Consider the following 22,267-nt stretch of genomic DNA (forward strand, 5'->3'; position numbering starts at 1 on the left):
TCACACACACACACACACACACACACACACACACACACACACATATATATATATATATATATACATATACATACAGTATATTAGTAGTTCTTAATATTCTCAATACATCATTGGACACCATTTAAATATCTCTCTGAGTTCCTCTGACATTTAAATTTTCTGTGCACTTTTGTGATTTTAGACAGCAACATGTATAGGAGACTTTTATTTTGGTCTGGTGATGTGACTTCATAAGGCTGCGCCACGCTCCTGCATCTGTTGTGATTCGGCTGAAGAGAGGTTTGTGTTTTTACGTATTTAAAGTGTTTAAATCAATGCATCCAGGGGGCTGTTTCATAAAACAAGTTTACCAAATAACCCAGGCTTATTTCAGTTAGGCTGACTTATTTTCACTTGATTTGGTTTCATAAATAGGGCTGCCAACTTCAGAAAATGAAAATAAGGGACAACTGTGATTCTTTATAGGAAAATAAGGGACGCTCAAAATATTTGTTCTGTACCACATAGAATATGTAATTTCCGTGTCTACAGTTAAGTATGTGTATAAAAGTTTCTCAGAAATAATCACATTTGTTTTGCTTAACCTATGTACAATTATTCTAAAAATAAAGTTTAATGGCATACAAAAAATGTCACGTATGTAATACACATAGCATCGGCCTGAGTACATTTTACCACTATAGAATTGTGATTGCACAAGTGGTGTAGTAAATTAGGAGGTGAATATACTGTGAAATTACATACAATATGGCATCAAATTTGAAAGTATAACTGAATGTCTATGAAACTTCAATCAATAAAGCATTTTTTTTAAAACAATGACATTTAAAATGTTGAACTAAAATGTTATTGCAACCATGTAGCCTAATTCATGAAAATGAATATTTTTCAATTAAAGAGAGCTTGGGGGGTGTGGGCTGCTTTTGGTGCTTGAATTTGTTCTTCAGTATTAATGAGGTCCAGGTTTAGGAATATGCTAGAAGTTACTATTTTAAAAATGTGTAATTTTGTTTCTCTATTTAACAACATTAACTTACAATACTGAAAGATGTCTTCCCTCAGGTAGATTGCATGTTTTCTTGCCTAGCTGGATATTGTGCTTCTGATCAATAATCATGTTCTTTGCATTCACCCAAACTGATTTGGCGAAATCAAAACGCGGATGGTGAAGGGGATCGCCGTTAGCGCGAGCCCCACTCACTGAGAAGCGGGATCGACCAGGTGGCAGAGGATTCTGCAAGGTCTTAAAGCCTTCCTTGAGTGGCTACGTTTGCAATTCAAACAATGATTTATGCAAAAATAATGATTAATTTGTTATTTGTATGGTCGATGGTCATACGGCGTATGCCTGCGAATACGGGACAAACTGCGTTCCGTATAGCTTTGATACGGAACGCTTCTCTGATGCCTTAAATACGGGACAATTCCGTATTATACGGAACGGTTGGCAACCCTATTCATAAAGCAAATTTACCATAGCTCAAGCTCAGTCACTCTGGCAACTTATGCTTGGAAACTAACCTGGTCCGGGGCAGGCTAACTGTCAGGTTAAACTGAGCTCCTCTAACACTGACCAATAGGAATGCAATGATATCACCGCTGACTCTGGCTGCATTTACACTGCAAGTCTTAATGCACAGATCCGATCTTTTGACCATATCCGATTTTTTGGCACGTCTGTTTACATTCACTTTAGACTGGTATCCGATATCTGTGTTTACATTAATTCCCACCCAAAAGGATTGTCTGCAGTGATCGCTTTACTATGCACATGGTAGACCCTCGGGTTTTAAATGGCCGTGCTATTAAAATTATTTATATAAATCACGTCGAATGGCCATTATTATTTGCCAGCATGGACAACGGCTGTCATGGATGTTTTGCAGCACAAAATCTGACTGAACGGATAAAGACCGGAAAATAACGGTAATTTTAATTTGTTAGACTATTTTATCTACAGCTCGTTAGAGGTAGAATTCTTTAGTGAAATAAAGATGATATTTATTTAAATTAATTTGAGAGAGAGAGAGAACGAACGAATGCATGCACCCACGTGCGAGCGAGCTATTGTGAAGCATTGCAAACAAGCTTGTCGGTTTAATTACAAAAACTGCTAAGTTATCACCTCATTGCTGAGAAATATATATAGCTTTTAGCTGTTGTATTTTCAAAATTCACGGGGCGGGGGTTGAAAACAAGCTCCTGAATGTGCAATTTCTTACTTGTTAAAAGTTTCCATCTCAATAAAATGCGAGCATATACAGCACGCCGGCATTAAAAATCTTTATGAGCAAATGTGTTGCCCTCGCATTGGGAGTTCTGTGGAGAATCGGATATGTGTGTTTAGATGTAGGTCGGATGTCCAGATATCAGATGTGTATCCGATTAAAATCCACATTTGGAAGTGGCTCAGATCAGATGCAAAAAAATCGGATCTCGTGCGGGTTTTTGTGTTTACACGTGTGCAACAAATTCCGATCCGACGCAAGATCGGATTTGTTGTGCCAGTGTAAACGCAGCCTCTCTCACATACAATTATTTGACTTTATTACCAATCCAAAAATAAAAGTATACAGAAAAAGCAACTTAAAAATATAGGCTACAACCAACTGTATTTAATGTATTGTATGCCCAAGATTTAATGACATTTTCTAAGATATATGAAAACATTTTATCATGCTGCTACATGCGCATTCAGTTGATCAGCAGTTTCTAGCCATGGATATTAGTAGAACATTAAAACATTGCAATATAAAATTGCTCTTTAAAGCATTAAAACACTAAATTAAAAGTTAAAATCACTCAATTAAAAATGAAAATAAATAATAGAAAACAGACTATATTAAACTGCTAAGAGGAATACACATTAACTCATTTGAGCTAGTATTAGCTAGCTTATATTTGATTTAGTTACTGCTATCATAAAAATACACTTATATGTAGAATTAAAATTCTACATGCGTTACATTTAATGTCCAACAACAAATATTTTAGCGGAATCTATATTTTATTAAGAATTATTGCGCTATTATTCTATTCTGCTCCGTCTGTGTAGCGCGCATGCGCGCAGCAGCACTCGTTCACTCACGTAAGCCTCGCCCACTCCTGACAGCAAAATGGATATATTTGCATGACTTTCTAACATTTACAGATGAAAAATATACCTGTGACGTGTCAGTTATGCACTGAGGAAAACACAATATCTCAAATGCATTAAACAGCACAAATATTCGCTGTTTGCCATGGTGGATCGATTTGATCCATGATCGACATTAAGATCTGCTTAAGAATAAGCGTGCACATCAAATTATCCTGATTCATTGAACCTGGATCGAATTAGTGAGATTGCGTAAACTTAAATTGTCGTTTATGAAACCACTTTAGTCCCGATTGATTTGTTAGGTTATTTCAAGTCAGGTTTTGGACTTTAATCCCCGCTTTTCTTAGCGTCTTTTATGAAACAGCCCCCAGTTCAGATAATTTTATAGTTTTTACAAGCGATGTAAAATGGCTTGATTATTGTCGATTGAAACATTGTAATACTTTATGTAACATTAATAAATGTTAAGTTGAGTTAAGCGTATCCGCACATGAAAAGGTACGTCTCATTTCGCTCCCTATCAGTTTATCAGACGAATTCGGTCACTAGCCGGGTTTCCATCCAAAGTTGCGAATTTAACATAAAAATTGGAATATCGCATAAAACATTTAACTGATTCTTGAGAAGTTAGACAAAACAGGGTGCAATATTGAAAAAATAAAACCTTATACTCAGACAAATTAAACTACATTTATGTGTCTTACATCTACTGAGCTATGCTTTGATACAACCTCCCAATTTTTCTCTTTTTTATCAAAATGTGCTTTTTACCATCACTAACATTGTCAACACCATCAGACACCAAAAACTAATTAATTTTCACTCACATTATGCAAGACCTATAAAAAGTATAGTAAACACTAGTTTTTACCAAGGCAGACCGAGACCACAAAAAAAATAAATACTTTCAATATGTATAAATATATTTATTATAAAGATTTGCGTCTGTGTTTCTTTAATTGGAATGTGTAATGTAACTTTAACTTTGTCTTTAACAGCAATCAAGATGTTTTTTAACATTTCAAAACACATTCCCATGTTAGCAGACAGATTACATGATCACATATGACCAACAATTCCTCAACAAATATATATCATAATGAAATATCCTCAAAATATTGATCTGACGGAGGTGACAGAGACCTGACAGAGTTGACACAAATGACAGTGGTGACGAAAACTTGAATTTTTAACTATCAAATACATTGAATCAATCAATTACTGTATTAAAACAAACAGTGAGTATGTTATTGTTATTGTATGTTTATTATGTTATTCTTTGCTCTCTTGATTCTCACTGGCTATGCTTCCATTTCTTTCTCTGTTTCCTCTGTTCTCTCTTACTAAAGTCCTTGATTTGCTTTATTTTTCCTCCCTCAACTCTCTGTTTCCACCTTTGTCTCTCCTGTCTTAGAAATTCCTCCTTTAATTCTGGCTGTGCACTGATTTTCTCTCCTCGCTTTTTCTGATACTCTCTGTTCCTTCGTCTACGCTCCTCCAATGAGAGATGTTGTCTAGCCATGCTGGACTAAAAACACACAAAAAGAGCACAAGAATATCTTTATCATATTTGCCTATGCAATGTTCCTTATTATGTTCCATAAGCCCTGTGTTCCCTCAGCCTTATGTTCCCTCACCACTAACTCTGCTAGAAGTGATGACTATCAATCCACATAAACAATATATGCTGTCAGGTCACATATTTAGTATTTATACATAATTAGAAAGACTAAACGAAATAAAAATAAAATAAAACTATTTTATATTTAATATAATTAAAAATGACTTCAAAACCACAAAAATATGATGATTTCATGTTGAATGTCAACTCCGTCATTGGCTTGTCACCACCGTCAGACAGAAAATCTTATGATGTTGACATCTGACGGTGTTGACACATTAGGCATTTCTTTCACAAAACAAATGGAGTTCATGTAGTAGCCATTTTGTTTTCTCTGTTGATGCTAGATGCTAATAGAGCATCAGCTTCAGGAGAAGCAGGTTGTATAAAATGATCAAAAAATTTCAAATAACTCCCTCAGAAATTGGAAGAGGGTGTTGACACATCATGGTTGTGACACAGGAAATATTAACATTAGGATTTAAAATACTTAAAAATTATTAAACATACCAGAGCCTGTCTGACAGTGATGTACTCTGCAGATGTGGAATGTGGCAAGCGGGTCCTTCGGAAGTGACAGCTGCCCCTGATATTCCCTGATTTTATTACATTTTAATAAATGTCTGACAGTGTTGACAAAAAGTGGGGACACAACTTTGAAATCTTATAAAACACGCATACTGAAAAACAACCTTGCTCTGATATGAGAGATTATTATGTGTTGCTTTTGATAAAACAAGCTATTTCATCATAAAAAAAATTGTTATCCATTTTATTGCATATGAATGATTGAACCATTCTCTGTGGACACACTGTTTTAGATGTAGTGAGAAGACAATAAGTGTCATAGATTTTATATAATAATGATAAAATTTAATTGAAGGGGATAATTGTGTTAAATACATTCTATTATTAATTCCTCATAACATTTACAATTTAAAATATTTAAATTTTTAAACCTAATAGCAGTTAAAATTGCTGGACGTGTTTTGTCCCATGTCTCAAGAATCAGTGATTTGCAAATAAGCACCGTTTCCATCCAATGAGTCAAAGAGAACAAAATCGTCACTTCCTGATAAGCTGGCACTAAATATCATTAAGAAAAGTAGAAGAAGCCACCAAATATAATAATTTTCATACATAATAAATTACTTGTGCCTCAGAGCAAGCAGACGAAACACAATGCGGTCATTGCTTTCAGAGATGGATCTCTGCTGCTTGGGAACACAGTCATGAAAGTTCTGGAAGGCAATTATACAGAAAGACTCTGACGATAGACTTTGCCCAGGCATTTAGAAATGACTATTACAACATTTCAGATGCTGTGTTTCAAGATCGGTCCGCTGGTTAGTCAGGTTATGCCGTTCCATAGCGCAAAGTCACATGACTTTTTGATGCACATGGTGGAATTTATTCGCAAAATACGTTTCCATCTCCCATTCGCACAAGTCAAAAACCACCTCAAGCGAGCATTGAAACATTTTTTTACGAATTAAGGGATTTCTTTTCTAAATTTGGCATTTCTGATGCGATACTTCAAATGCGCATAATTTTTTTTTTGTGTGTCGCAAAACGATTCAGTGATTCGAAGTGCAAATGCAACAAACACAACAGATGAATAACAATAATAATAAATGTAAAACATATGCCTAAATATTAAATGCCTGTGTAATTTGTCTCCTTTTATTCATTTGTATAATCAGTACTAGTTTTGAGTGATTTTTTTTTTCCTTAAACAGGACAAAGTGTCCAAACACAGAGAAACTCCTGGTGAAGCAACTGAGATCCACGTGACTCTGTTATAAAGATGGCGTTTATTAAAGAGGAGAGTGAAGATGTGAGGATTGTAGAAATATTCAGCATGAAACAAGAAGATACTGAGACACAAACAGGTTGGTTTTCATTCTCAAAGCTTATTAAAATGTCTAGCTCTACAGAATTAAATGATATTTTTGAAGAATGTCATATCTGCCGTGCAAAGGCAAAAGGTCGTAACTTCGTTTTGGTCGAAAATTAGTTATTGATATTTTTGGGACATTCAAGACCTCCTTTATCATGTGGATAAGTATCTTAAGTAGGGCTGTGTATCTAGTTTGATACTTTTTAGGCACCGACCGAATATATACTATAAATACTATCGTGTATCGAAACATGTCTTGTCATTCGGTAACAAATTTTGATACCTAAAGGGGTTAATCTCGTCAATGTCGGTGAGCCAGTAAGCATGCAGCATGCGTGATGTGCCTAAATCATGTGCTGGTGATTGGCTCTGGTGAGGCATCAAGAAAAACGCGCGTTACATGACCATTAATGCTCACTGTAGCATCATGCTACATAAGACAATTTATCAAATTTATACTATGCTTTCACACAAAAAAATAACTTTAAACCACCATCGAGTGTTTGTAATAACTTCCGATTGCAGTCTAATGAGGGTTTTGGTCATGTAATGTTGCAGAAAGATGCTATTTGTAGTCTTTTATATCAAGCTAATCGCTACACCTGCTTAGCATTTCTCATGTAAACACGCTGTATTGTTATACAAATAGGCAGAATCTCAAGAAAATCACATACAAATCATATACTGTCATAATCGCATGTTTCTTAGCTTCATGTTTCATCCCTGTAAATGTTTTTCTGAAAGTGTAACACATGTTCGTCATCGGAGACAGGGCGGGTTATGAACGCATAATATGATTGACATGAGCAGCGAATGAGCTTCCTCTGAGTCAGAACAGCGATCGCGGAAGAGAAAACACTGACAGACAGCGCTGGAAGCAGCTAATGCTTATCAGATCATGTAAATCAGTGAAAAGTGAATAGAAATGATTCTGTCTAAGCTATAAGTTTTAAAACAAAAATGCACTAGTGTAAATGTAGCCTAGGGACATTAGTTCTGAGGACATCATCAGTGAAGAGAGGGCTTGTCTGTCTCCTGAAAAACCGGACATGCTAATTTTTTTGAAGAACTGCTGAGTGATTTAAAGATCTTAAGCATGCAGTAGTGATCCTCACATATGGACTCAAAACTGTAAATTTTTCATTTTATTAAAACTATTTGCACTGATTTATTGTGTTGGTTACATTTTGTTCCTATGTGCAGTGGCACAGGAGATTAGTCTGTGTCTGTAAAAACCTCAACATACTGGGAAAAAAAAAAGGTTTTATGAGGTAATGTATTCTGGATTTCATAAAATTGGTATCGAAAAAAGTATAATTCAGGAACCGGTATCGAAGTCAAGGTATTGATATCGAAATTTTTGAACGATACCCAGCCCTAATCTTGAGTAAATTTCATTGTTTTTTTTACCTCTCAAAAATAATGGGTTGTCTTAACCGTAACTTCCAAAAGCCCAGGAGAAACCAAAGCAGAACACCATATAACACCAGTTACCCAACCCTTTACATTGTGAGTAAATCACTCGCATATGCGACTAAATCTTCACTCTGGGCGACTAAATGATGTCTATGTTCCTGTAGTGGGCGGAACTAATGCGCAAACGACAATCTCATTGGCTGGTGCTCACCTATTATTGTCCCTGTTTTGATTTCAGCAAATCAGTTCGAGCGAACGCACACAACCTGATTAATATTCATGAATCCAGTAGCTCATTAATCCTTAGTGCGTTTTTATATTGTTCTTATTAGTAGAATTCGTATAATAATAATATCTTATCAGTATTGTTCTTTTTTTTTTTTTACAGGAACACTAAATGACCAAAAAAAGCACCAGCACCAGTCCTAAGTTCATGGTTACCAAGTTTTAATTCTAATGACTAAACTTCTATTATTAAATAATACTTGATTATCATATTATAATGCTCAGTTGGATTTTTGTCCCAACTCATGATTTAGGAGAGGACACCAAACTTCACTGCCATATTGTGCAATTGGTTGTACAGCTGCTTGGAATATTTTGAGCCAGATTATAATTATTGATTATTAATTGAATTATTAATTAATGAATGGCGATTCAATTGCCAAGGTGTCCGTAGAGGGTTGTTACCGCTCTTTGACTTTGTTTTGGAATGCTAAAATTGAGTTACGGTACTCTGCCTTTGTTTAGCCGTGAGTCAATATGAAGTTACTGTGTCGGCCTGGAGTTATAAGGTTTTCTGCCTTTGTTTTACTGTCCATTAAAGTCTGCAGAGTTTAAATTACTGTGTAACGTGTCTTGTCACTGAAGCACTTCATTAGACAAACGAATTAGGTAGATCACAATCTGACTGCTCCATATAAGCTCCATAAGACTAGATAACCTGGCAACAATAAGTAATTGTAAATAATTGTTAGTCTTTTTTTTATGCTGATTGTGAACTTGAATGCTGTGACAGCATAGCATGATCACACATAAAATCTGTAGTAACAGTTCGCAGTTAAATCCATATCCTACCTTTTCTTGTAACCTGATAAAATCCATGGCAATGAATGTCATCAGAGATGTTTAATCCACAAGCATTTGTATCATTATTGCTACTTGTTGGTATTCACATCAATCCACAAGTCGTCCTTTTAGGTTAGGCTTTTTTCATTCAGTTTGATGTCTTACATCCTTTTACATTAGTGAACATTGCAAATAAATTGGATGTAAAATCCAAAAAGTATCCACTCACATGTTTAACTTTTTGTCTGGTTGTTACAGTTAGAAAAACAATCAATACAGTCATATTACTATATGTTATAGCCTATGAGATAGCCCATGATCACTAGATTTTTATGCAGGTGTTACTATAATAATTTTGTAAATGGTGATCCGCAATCAAATACTCATAATGTGGAAGTTTCTGCCTTTTGCCTTGGTGTGACTTCTCACTTTTTGCAGACAATGCAAAGGCAGAGTACAGTAACTTAAAAATAGGGGTGAAAATCAAGTTTGAGCTTGTAGCACGGCCACATAAGAGGGATATATTTATAAAGCTGTTGATTAAATACTAATTTGATTGTTGATGTGGCACAGCTGGTATTGATGTATCTTTGTTTGTATTGCCCCATCGAGTGTGGTGGACCCTGTTTCTTCTCGCGAGAGATCGCTCGCGACGCGCCAGGGAATCCCCGTGACGTCACATCGACCAGATGATTTTTCGTCCGATAAAAGAAGCCGGTTAGCGGTGTTCATTAGCTACGCTCAATGTGCTCACTTGGATACACAACGATCGATCGTCTCCTACATGCTGCTGTTATGTGCTGTGAACTTTGTGGAATTCTCAGTGTGGAATGGTCAAGGAGGTGAAGGCGGTCTTAGACACGGGAAGCACTTACACCCTGATGCAGGAGAGCCTGTGGAAACAGCTAAAGACTAAGAGTCCACCAGTCATTACCTCGGCCCCGCAGAGGTTCATAATGGCAGATGGAACGATTCACCAATCCAGAGACCTGCAAAACACGTCTGATAAAAGAAGCCTGTTAGCGGCGTTCATGAGCTACCCTCGATGTGCTCACTTGGATACACAACGATCGATCGTCTCCTACATGCTGCTATGTGCTGTGAACTTTGTGGAATTCTCAGCGTGGAATGGTCAAGTTTGTTGGACTATTTGAGTTGGATTTCCTCACAGGACAGCGCTCTTCCTCAACGTGCTCCCGGACTCTCTATACAAGTTCACCGGTGAGGCCGAACTGAACACACACACACACCCTGACACACACATACTATTGGACTTTCAAGGACAGTACGCACACATACTCATACATTGATTGTATATATTGTATATATCGTTTTTTTGTCTTCTTGTGAAATACACTCTGGGTTGGCATTTATTATTTTTGGTAGTTATTTTTTGTACCTGCATTCCTTCAACCCCACTATTAAGAGGTAAACAGAACAACTTCTATTTGTGTAGCCTGCCTTATTTAGGCTGAGCGTTACAAGCTCAAGATTTTTTTAATGTAGATAATTTTCATTACTAAAACATCTAATTAACACCTAATCTAACACATAATTGCCAGATTTCCAGTGTCTTACCTATAGCCTTAATAATTTGGCTGGACAAACTGTCATTTTTCTCAGTTCCACACTCTAGTGAGTTAAGGGTTTTTGCCTTGTAGGGCAGATATGAGCGTCCTAATTAAAGTGGTGTTATTTGACATGGAGCGGGTTCTCATGTTGAGATCACATGACCAGACAAATACTACAAATGTGTGTATAGAAAAGAATCACCCCCCTTTAAAATGATCACATTTTGTTGCTTTGCAACCTGAAATGAAGACAGACACAGTTTTTGTTTTATCTAGCTGTATTCATTTGGTGCAACTTATAACATCCAAGTGAAAGATATAACACCAACATGTCAGAAAAAATAAATATAAAACCAGAATCACTGAGTTGGAAAAAGGATCCCCCCTAACATTGTGAACTCTAATGATAATTTCCCTCAGGGTCAGCATGTTCTAGGAGAAAAGCAGAGGACCTAATACTGAGCCCTGATGTACTCCATACTTGTGTTTGATGAAATGTATTAGCAGTTGGATAGATTTAAGACCTAAACTGTGCTAATGCTTATCGACAAATGACAACATAATTCTCAAGCTATCCAAAACAATGTTGTGATATGTCAAAAGAGCTAATAGCACTAGAAGTAATCATGATACAATGCCAAAAGCATAACTTTAATAAATGATAGTGCTTAAATTCTGACTGAAATTGTTCACAAGTACCATAGCATAGTGAAGAGGACTCTACTTTTCTGATATTTTAAACATGAATGGCAGATTCTGGACTGGTCTAGAACAGTGGTTTTCAATCCTGGTCCTGGGGACACACCGCTCTGCACATTTGGTATGTCTCCCTTATGCTGGGGACACCACAAGATAATCGGGCTGATTTTGGGCCGATTTCTCCACTTCCGACAATCCTAGGTAATGTCCCGATTATCTTGGTGGTTCTAAAGATTATCTTATCACATTTTCCTGTGGTGTGAGGTGTGTTAAGAGTGACTGAATCTCGATGATGATATTTTTACAAGAAGTTCTTATAACTTGTAGAAATACTCCCCACGAACAGCACGTGACTTGTGCACGAAAAAGGAACCACACAGGGCGTGGCTAAGCCCCGCAGCCACTATCTGATTGGAACAACGACCTGTGGGATGTAACGAACAAAATCTCCTATCTGCTGAACTGACGCTGATGATTGACTTAAGCAGTAAACGTAAGACAAATCTCTGCTTTATGAATTCTCTCAGGCTGAATTTAAAACCACTCGTGAAAACGAGTTAGAACTTTGGGAACTTCTCAGAACTCCGTTAACATCATTTTCATTCTTCAGAGACCGTATGTATGTGTGTGTGTATGTGTATGTCTTAGCTTAGGTCAATGTAATTTAGAATAGCCAATAAATTCATGTTTCATTTATAAAGAATCATTGTCTGGTGTCGTATAATTTTAAAGTCAAACCTTGCCAAGATCTTGCTACCTAGCTCGTAGCGTATAACTTGTCAAAGAACGTATTAACCCGTGGCCAGGGAAAATACATATAGTCAAATTGTTAATATACACTGACATTAACGTCTCGCTGGACGAGTAGCTGATAAAGTGTAAAATATCAAATTTGAAATCAGTTTTAATCAGGTTGACCTCGAATTTTCAGATTCGATTCCTCTCAAAACCTGAGCTAGAAATAAAATGAATGATTAATTCCCTTATAAGAATTAATGAGTTAAATTCCTTACATAAGAGTGACTGAATCTGCTCGGAAGAATGTCGGAGGCGTCCCGATCGCGAATCGTAAATATTCAACATGTTGAATATTTACGATCAGAAATCCTGATGTGTGTGGGGAACATCGCGGCACACCACACACTATAGGAGCAAAACAGTTAAATCTAGGATTTTTTTGTCCTCATGTTTGTGGTCTCTCACATTTTGAAAATCTTATAAGATTTTAAAAATCTTTTAGTGTGTACCAAGCATTATCTGTTGCACTCAGCTGAGTTTGTGGAGCTCTCACCTAATGAGCTGGTGATGTGAATCAGGTGTGGCAAATAAGGAATACATACAAAATGATCAGAGCGGTGGGACCTTAGGACCAGGAGTAAAGACTACTGGTCTATAAAAACCCAGTTTTGTTGCATAATGTTGGTTTTGATGTTTTAATACTTTTATCTTGGTGTTGATGTCTGTTGCTTTGAGTCATTAAACTGCCATTAACTTGTATTTGTCTTTTTTTGCTTTAGACCTGATTGCACTGAAAGAAGAGAGTCAAGAACTGAAAAAGATAGAAGAGAAAGATCAATATGAGAGACATGATTTCATGACTATGGAAAAATGCATACAGACTGAAACAACTTCATCACGAAAAAAAGTTCAGAAGACCGAATCTAACAATAACTTTACCTGCCATCAATGTGGAAAGAGTTTCAATCAAAAACATAACCTTAAAAACCACATGAAGACTCACACTGGAGAGAAGCCTTTCACATGCCAAGAGTGTGGAAAGTGTTTCACTCACACAGGAAACCTTAATTCCCACATGAAAAGTCACACTGGAGAGAAACCTTATACCTGCCAACCTTTGTGAATATAAAATTCATCTTTAAAACTTTGCAGATTTTTGTTCACAAATTAAAATTAAATGTCATTATTATTATTATTAAATCAGTTGATTCTAATTGTAAAGTTAATAAATTATGAAACTCAATAAAATAGTGTCATTATCCAGCTCAGTTCAGTTCAATCTTTTGTTCTTATCTGACGGTGTCAGTGCAGCCTAATTGATCATTTCTGAATATTACCTGTTTTTAAACCACAACTTGAGCCAAAGGTGTCAATGGCAAGGAACACAATCTCAGGTGACAGTACTGGAGAAAAAACCTTAAGAGAAACCAGGCTCAGTTGGATTTTGAAAATCTTATAAGATTTTAAAAATCTTTTAGTGTGTACCAAGCATTATCTGTTGCACTCAGCTGAGTTTGTGGAGCTCTCACCTAATGAGCTGGTGATGTGAATCAGGTGTGGCAAATAAGGAATACATACAAAATGATCAGAGCGGTGGGACCTTAGGACCAGGAGTAAAGACTACTGGTCTATAAAAACCCAGTTTTGTTGCATAATGTTGGTTTTGATGTTTTAATACTTTTATCTTGGTGTTGATGTCTGTTGCTTTGAGTCATTAAACTGCCATTAACTTGTATTTGTCTTTTTTTGCTTTAGACCTGATTGCACTGAAAGAAGAGAGTCAAGAACTGAAAAAGATAGAAGAGAAAGATCAATATGAGAGACATGATTTCATGACTATGGAAAAATGCATACAGACTGAAACAACTTCATCACGAAAAAAAGTTCAGAAGACCGAATCTAACAATAACTTTACCTGCCATCAATGTGGAAAGAGTTTCAATCAAAAACATAACCTTAAAAACCACATGAAGACTCACACTGGAGAGAAGCCTTTCACATGCCAAGAGTGTGGAAAGTGTTTCACTCACACAGGAAACCTTAATTCCCACATGAAAAGTCACACTGGAGAGAAACCTTATACCTGCCAACAGTGTGGAAAGAGTTTTACATATAAAAAAGACCTTAATTCCCACATGAACGGTCACACTGGAGAGAAGCCTTTCACATGTGATCAGTGTGGAAAGAGTTTCCGACATAAAGTAACTCTTAATTCCCACACAAAGAGAGAGCACTCAGGAGAGAAAGGTTTTAAATGTCATCAGTGTGGAGGGAGTTTCAGTTGTAAAGGAAGCCTCAAAACTCATGAGAGACGTCACACTGCAGAGAAGCCTTTTACCTGCAAACAGTGTGGGAAGAGCTTCTCATATAAAGCACACCTTGATTCCCACATGAGAAGTCATACTGGAGAGAAGCCTTTTACCTGCAAACTGTGTGGAAATAGCTTCTCACACAAAGGAAATCTTAAGTCACACATGAGAATTCACACTGGAGAGAAACCATTTCCATGTGATCAGTGTGGAAAAAGTTTCAGACATAAAGCAACCCTTGATTCACACATGAAAAGTCACACTGGAGAGAGTTCTTACACCTGCAAACTGTGTGAAAAGAGCTTCTCATATAAAGCAACATTTAATGCCCACATGAGAAGTCACACAGGAGAGAGGCCTTTTACCTGCAAACTATGTGAGAAGAGCTTCTCAATAAAAGGAAATCTTACGGCTCACATGAAAACACACACAGGAGAGAAGCCATTCATGTGTGCTCAGTGTGGAAAGAGTTTTACACGTGAAAAAAACCTTACTTGCCACATGAGGCTTCATTCAAGAGAAGACAGTTTTAATTGTCATCAGTGTGGAAAGAGATTCCCAGACAAGAGACACCTTAACTGGCATTTAAAAATTCACTCCCGAGAGACGTCTTTCAAATGCAATGACTGTGGAAAGAGTTTCAGATTTAAAGGAAACCTTAAGACTCACATGAGAATTCACACTGGAGAGAAACCTTTCACCTGCACTCACTGTAGAAAGAGTTTCAGTCAGAACATAACACTTCAGATTCACACGAGGCTTCACACTGGAGAAAAACCTTTCACGTGTCTTCAGTGTAAGAAGAGTTTCACATATAAAAGAGACCTGAAACGTCATTTGCAAACACATTCTGGAAAGAAATTGCACAGCTCTGCGAGTGAAAAAAGAAAAAGGAGCAATTTAAAAAATCCACTACGTACAAGACAATTTAATTTTGATCAGTGTAACAAAAAAATTATTTTGCCATCACACTTAAAGATACACCTAAAAAGTCATACAGATGTGAGACCATATTTGTGTTTTTTATGTGGAAAGCGCTTTAAATGGCTCGGCAGTCTAAAATGGCACCAAAAAATATGTATCTGCGTGAAATTAAAGCTACGTTCACACCGTAGCTGAATATGGCCCAAATCTGATTGTCCACCTTCATGACCATTTGCATGCTTCACCTCTGTATAATTTTGACCTTTTTGTCTTTTTATTTTTTGTCTTGTACATGTGAAATCTTGTGGCTGTACCTGAGTATCTGCTTTGCTATAGATCAGTTGTTCTAACTTTTTTTGTCCTTTGTGAATATAAAATTAATCTTTAAAACTTTGCAGATTTTTGTGTTCACAAATTAAAAGTAAATGTCATTATTATTATTATTAAATCAGTTGATTCTAATTGTAAAGTTAATAAATTATGAAACTCAATAAAATAGTGTCATTATCCAGCTCAGTTCAGTTCAATCTTTTGTTCTTATCTGACGGTGTCAGTGCAGCCTAATTGATCATTTCTGAATATGACCTGTTTTTAAACCACAACTTGAGCCAAAGGTGTCAATGGCAAGGAACACAAACTCAGGTGACAGTACTGGAGAAAAAACCTTAAGAGAAACCAGGCTCAGTTGGGGGACCAGTTCTCCTCTGGCCTAAATGGGCGATTTAGTGTGATTTAGGATTCAAGACTGCATCATAAGTCATATTTTTTGGACCGATATCTCAAATTTGTCATGACAGTTGGAATTTTCCTTGTGTACAGTTTGAATAACCAGGGGTTCGTTTAGGTTTAGGTATATCCTTCTGGAGCTCAGCTAACTTGTCCTTCAGTGTGAGTATGGGATGCTTGTGGATGCTTCGGTATCCTCTTTTTAGAACCAAAGTAATATTAGCCACCAACCTCTTCATGTGCGGCATTTTTAATGAAACCACCATTGATAGAAGCTCTGTGTTTTATGCTTGGAAGGCTGCTTCACAGAGCGTGCTTTGAGAACCGTCTTTGTGCTTGTTATTTGGGTTTGGCTCATAGTGCAAGTCAATTTATAGAATTATTAAAATGGCCAGTTGCATGTCCCAATATTTTGGTCTTATTTCCAAAATACAGCATTTGGGCTTTTTAAAGTTTATTTTGGGCTTGTTTTTGTTTGCGGTTTTTCTTTTCCTTTTATCTGGTGCAGGTAGTTATTTGTATGACCAAGGCCTCGTCCTTAATAAATAAATCATTTAATAAATACCCTTCCACCTTTGTATAAAAAAAATCTAGTCCACATGAAAACATGCTAAGAAGTGCTGTCAAGAGCATGCCAAACCAACAGGTGGCAATATAACCCTAACTGTAAAGCCATGTTGGCCAATCAGAATCCTGAAAAAAAGGTTCTATTTCACTGTTTCAGACCGCCAGAGACGGTCAATACATGGTGGAAGGAGTCGCATCTCGCGCATCACATCGAGAATCTCGTTCAGTCACACGTGACTTTGACCGATGACCTGTCGGAAGCTATATCAGCTCCTGAATACGTCACGGTCGGTCTCTTTGTCATTCTCGCGGAGAGATCTCGTTGGAGCATGCACAGCTTTTGGGTTGGCGTTCGCTCCCCGCGATAGCTGTGTCTCAAAAGAGCAAAGACAGCAAGATTGCGTTGAATTATATTGGATTCGTCGTTGAATTTTTGGATTGGATTTATTGGACCCATTGTTTATCCAAGGTCCTTAAACAAGTGGTGTTCCAGCTGCTGTGGTGAGTACTGTTGGAACTTACTGGTTTACCAAGGTTCTGTGTTCACCGCATACCTGTGCATTCAGACTATTGTTGCGCTCACTGGTAAACCAGGGCGTCGGTTATTGTGTGCAGTTACTGTGGCTACCACGTAACACGTTATTATTTCAGTACTGCACATATATAAACACATTAAATCTGTCAAGATCTCAGCAGAGCCATGACCCATAGACTTGTTGACTTTGGCATAGTAAAAACCACAAATTGACTATAAAACAAGTTAACATAGATTGCTTTAATGATCACCTTCATTGGTTCAGTTTGGTATGTCAAGAGATTTAACAAGATACAGCCAGTAGTCACTGTCATCTAAAACATTAGCTGGGCATTGTTTGTAAAATGATTTTGAAATGCTGATGGGTAGTTGACAAATACATGAACACTGCGTTAAAAATTAAATATATTTATTACAAAAAGTGCATATGGCCATGTACACACTGCAGAGTTCAGGAATGACTCCCATAAATTGTCATTCCATAGGTTTACAACTCACTCCTGAAACTGATTGAACACAGTGGTAACCATAGAAAAGTTTTGGTGTCTCACAGACATATGGTATCCTCTTTTTAGAACCAAAGTAATATTAGCCACCAACCTCTTCATGTGCGGCATTTTTAATGAAACCACCATTGATAGAAGCTCTGTGTTTTATGCTTGGAAGGCTGCTTCACAGAGCGTGCTTTGAGAACCGTCTTTGTGCTTGTTATTTGGGTTTGGCTCATAGTGCAAGTCAATTTATAGAATTATTAAAATGGCCAGTTGCATGTCCCAATATTTTGGTCTTATTTCCAAAATACAGCATTTGGGCTTTTTAAAGTTTATTTTGGGCTTGTTTTTGTTTGCGGTTTTTCTTTTCCTTTTATCTGGTGCAGGTAGTTATTTGTATGACCAAGGCCTCGTCCTTAATAAATAAATCATTTAATAAATACCCTTCCACCTTTGTATAAAAAAAATCTAGTCCACATGAAAACATGCTAAGAAGTGCTGTCAAGAGCATGCCAAACCAACAGGTGGCAATATAACCCTAACTGTAAAGCCATGTTGGCCAATCAGAAGCCTGAAAAAAAGGTTCTATTTCACTGTTTCAGACCGCCAGAGACGGTCAATACATGGTGGAAGGAGTCGCATCTCGCGCATCACATCGAGAATCTCGTTCAGTCACACGTGACTTTGACCGATGACCTGTCGGAAGCTATATCAGCTCCTGACTACGTCACGGTCGGTCTCTTTGTCATTCTCGCGGAGAGATCTCGTTGGAGCATGCACAGCTTTTGGGTTGGCGTTCGCTCCCCGCGATAGCTGTGTCTCAAAAGAGCAAAGACAGCAAGATTGCGTTGAATTATATTGGATTCGTCGTTGAATTTTTGGATTGGATTTATTGGACCCATTGTTTATCCAAGGTCCTTAAACAAGCGGTGTTCCAGCTGCTGTGGTGAGTACTGTTGGAACTTATTGGTTTACCAAGGTTCTGTGTTCACCGTATACCTGTGCATACAGACTATTGTTGCGCTCACTGGTAAACCAGGGCGTCGGTTATTGTGTGCAGTTACTGTGGCTACCACGTAACACGTTATTATTTCAGTACTGTATTATAAATATTATTAACCCATTGGTTGACCAGGGTTATTTTCCTAAAGGCATAGGCACTATGGCTGCTTCCTGTTCTACATGTGCAGGTCCTATGGACCTTATGGATGCACATATTCACTGCTCTGGCTGTTTGGGCATCGACCATCTTAAGGAGGCTTTAACTGACCCTTGCCCAGAATGTAGTCTAATGCCATTGGGAATTAGGCAACAGAGACTGGCAAAGTTTGAACCGGGAAGTGAAGAGTTCTTACCACCAGTCAAGACTAGGACTCAGACAGGTAGCAAACGCTCAGCTAGCAAAACTGAGGGGCCTCCAAAGAAGAAGCGAACTCCGACTGCAGCACTATCTCACCAGGTAGTTGAATTAGCTAATGCTGTGTAGGGCATTCAGGCTTTGTTGGCTAGATCATTGCCGTTTGCTACTCAGAGCGCAGATGAGGATGTGAGAGCATCAGTAATTAGCCCCTTGTTGCCCAGGGTTGTGCCAATGTCCGAATGTCCTAAGGAGGACCTGGACACATTGTCTTGGGCGGCTTCAGATTCACTGGTTACGGATGAGCCTCCGGCGTTGGGACCTTCAAATCTCTTGCGCCGGACGATTTTCTGATACCTAGCTACCCTGATTTTACTGAGGTTCGACAGACAGACCAGATCGAGCGGCGCACACTTTGGCTGCAATGGCTGATGCCCAGGAGAAAGATCTTGGTAACATGCCCTCAGTAGAGCTGTGTATTTCTTCATTGATTGTGTCCCTGGATGAAGCCCTTAAGCAGGAGCTACGCTGCCCTAACCCGGAGTGCAGACGTACTGATGATTTGCTGGTTCGTATATATAACATATAGGATTGGTTTCAGGATTGACTCGTATTGGGAATTCTATGGCTCAATTGTTGTTGGCACTTCATTCGACCATGTCGTCAACAACACAGGATAATGCTTCATCAGAACTGCTTGAGGCTTCTCTACAGGCTTTGGGGTCGATGGCCTTCTCTAGGGGAAAAGCTCTTGGATCGTATATATAACATATAGGATTGGTTTCAGGATTGACTCGTATCGGGAATTCTATGGCTCAATTGTTGTTGGCGCTTCATTCGACCATGTCGTCAACAACACAGGATAATTCTTCATCAGAACTGCTTGAGGCTTCTCTACAGGCTTTGGGATCGATGGCCTTCTCTAGTGGAAAAGCTCTTGGACTTATCACACAAGCTAGACGGCAGGTGTGGCTGGCTCAGTCCAGGCTCCATGAGGTATGTCGCAATAACCTCCACCAATTGCCGTTAGTGCCTGGTCAGATCTTCGGTCCAGCTGCTCAGGAGACCCTTGAGCGCAGGGTAAGAGCAGCTGAGTCTCGTTCCCTTCATCAGCTTCCTACTCACAGCAGCATCATCAGTCATCCAACTGGGCCTTTTACATCTTCGCCCGTTTCAACATTGGTTAATAGCCAGACGCTTGTCACCAGTTCACAATCGACGCACCCTTGTTCGGGTCACAACCAGTTGTGCTGCCTCCCTGAGACTTTGGAGAAGGGACAGGTTTCTTCAGAAGGAAGTCCCAATTGGGCCGCCCCCAGCACACAGGGAGGTGGTAACCACGGATGCCTCCCTCAGAGGGTGGGGAGGACTGTGGCAACACCAAGGTGTACAGGGCAGTTGGTACCCACAATTAAGGGCCTCTCACATCAATTTTCTGGAACTATGGGCTGTGTTTCTGTTTTTTATTTCAGGCAAGAACTGTCAGGGAGACACATTCTGGTAAGGACGGACAGTACCACAGTGGTATTTCTAATCAACCACCAGGGGGGCACCTGGTCCCTACCCTGTCTCCAGTTAACGACAAGGCTCCTGGGTTGGGCGTACAAACACTTCCCTTCAGTCAGAGCAAATCACATTCCCGGTTGCTGCAACGGTGTGGCAGACTCACTTTCCCGTTCGGGACCGAGACCGGGGGAATGGTGCCTACACAAGGAGGTTGTTCAGACAGTTTGGAAGAATTACGGGACAGCAGCCGATGACACATTGTCCGCTATGGTTTTCAGTGCTGGAGGAAGAGGGCTCATTGGGACAGGATGCTCTGGCCCACGAATGGCCAGATGTTTCAGGTTTTCCCTTTTTTTTCTCACAAATGCTGCCAACAACTTACCTTGCAGGCCCTGCCCCACCACAAAAGCTCTGCAGCAAATGCACAGAAATCAAGAATCAGAAAAGTGCTGTAATAACTTGAAATCACAATAATTAAAATAAACTACAGCTACTATTCATTTCTGTTGTATACTCACTCAAAACCTTTGATGGCAGCATTCCTTCATCAGTCACTCTGCACTGGATAACCACACATGTGCTCATCTGTACCTGTAACATCCAAATTTATTTATGTTTTTTATTTACATTACTTACATTTATATAATGTAAGCAGTGTTGACAACAGTTAATTCTACTACATACATCACTGACTGTCAGATGTTAAATAGACATTTATGAAGTGTCTTTAAGATGTATATGGTTTAGAATGTAAATTCACTTTGGAGATGTATGTATGCTTTCTGGAACTCCCGTTTGCTATGCGTAATAAAATTATACTTTACTGTCTAGAGTCTTTACAACTTAAACAATTCAACCGTTTACTGTACAGTAGTTTAACAAATGCAATTTTAACACAAGGAACCGTGTTTTGGTTTGTAATACTCACATTTCAAGACACCCACGTCGCTGTTCTCTTGTATTAATTGATACATTAAGTATCATTTGCACCTTTTTACAAAGGTGTGTTTGAACTAAGAAACTGATGTTTCCTTCAGGCTGTAGATCTGCTGAATTTCAAATGGTACCATAGCTTCATGTTTTTATTTCTCTTCTTTTTACTGCCTAAGCTTTAACCCTTTTCCTATGCCAACTGTATGCACTGTCAAAAGATCTCCGGGATAAAGTTGTGGACAGACACAAGTCAGTGGGCTGTAGCATGAAGCGAGATGAACAAACTCAGAGTTGCAGAGTATGTTTTCAGTTGACAAAACCCGATAAAGCCAACCCTGGTTAAATCTGTCTCATGACACTACTTAACCACTCTCTCTCAACTCAGATTGAAACCATGAATCAATGATTAAGCCTCATGCGTGTGCACATAAAAGGCTGATGTTTGTAGCGAATAGCCAATCATGTTCAACATGCAAAAAAGTAGGTGACCTCATTTCTCTGTTGAGTAGCACGACATTATAATGTGTAAGTTTGATTAATTTTAAAACGTATTAAATGCAAAAAGCAACACCGTTGCAGCGGCCAAAGCTTGGGAGAACTGCTGGCAAAAATTGCTGATTGTGTGTAAATACGTAAGCACACATTACCTTTATAGGTAACACTTTATAATAACTTTCATTTATAAATCATTAACAAACATTATATAATGCTTAACAGATCATTAGTTAATATATATTCACATAGCTAGAAATATGAGATAATGTTCTTGTTAATGTATACTAATGAACTTACTAAACATTACCTAA

The 22,267-nt window shown here is 38.2% G+C and overlaps 1 protein-coding gene across 1 annotated transcript; it reads left to right on the forward strand.

Annotated features, from left to right (window-relative positions):
* Window positions 1-217: 217 nt before the first annotated feature.
* On the forward strand, window positions 218-15,577 carry LOC107694484 (gastrula zinc finger protein XlCGF26.1-like). Its single transcript, XM_016494191.1, has 4 exons — window positions 218-279; window positions 6,461-6,613; window positions 12,893-13,227; window positions 14,036-15,577. The coding sequence occupies exons 2-4, from the start codon at window positions 6,529-6,531 to the stop codon at window positions 15,539-15,541; spliced, it is 1,926 nt and encodes a 641-aa protein (XP_016349677.1). The 5' UTR covers window positions 218-279; window positions 6,461-6,528; the 3' UTR covers window positions 15,542-15,577.
* The last annotated feature ends 6,690 nt before the right edge of the window (window positions 15,578-22,267 follow it).

Source organism: Sinocyclocheilus anshuiensis, unplaced genomic scaffold (genome assembly GCF_001515605.1).
Source record: "Sinocyclocheilus anshuiensis isolate Anshui unplaced genomic scaffold, SAMN03320099.WGS_v1.1 scaffold3463, whole genome shotgun sequence".
Classification (NCBI taxonomy): Eukaryota; Metazoa; Chordata; class Actinopteri; order Cypriniformes; family Cyprinidae; genus Sinocyclocheilus; species Sinocyclocheilus anshuiensis.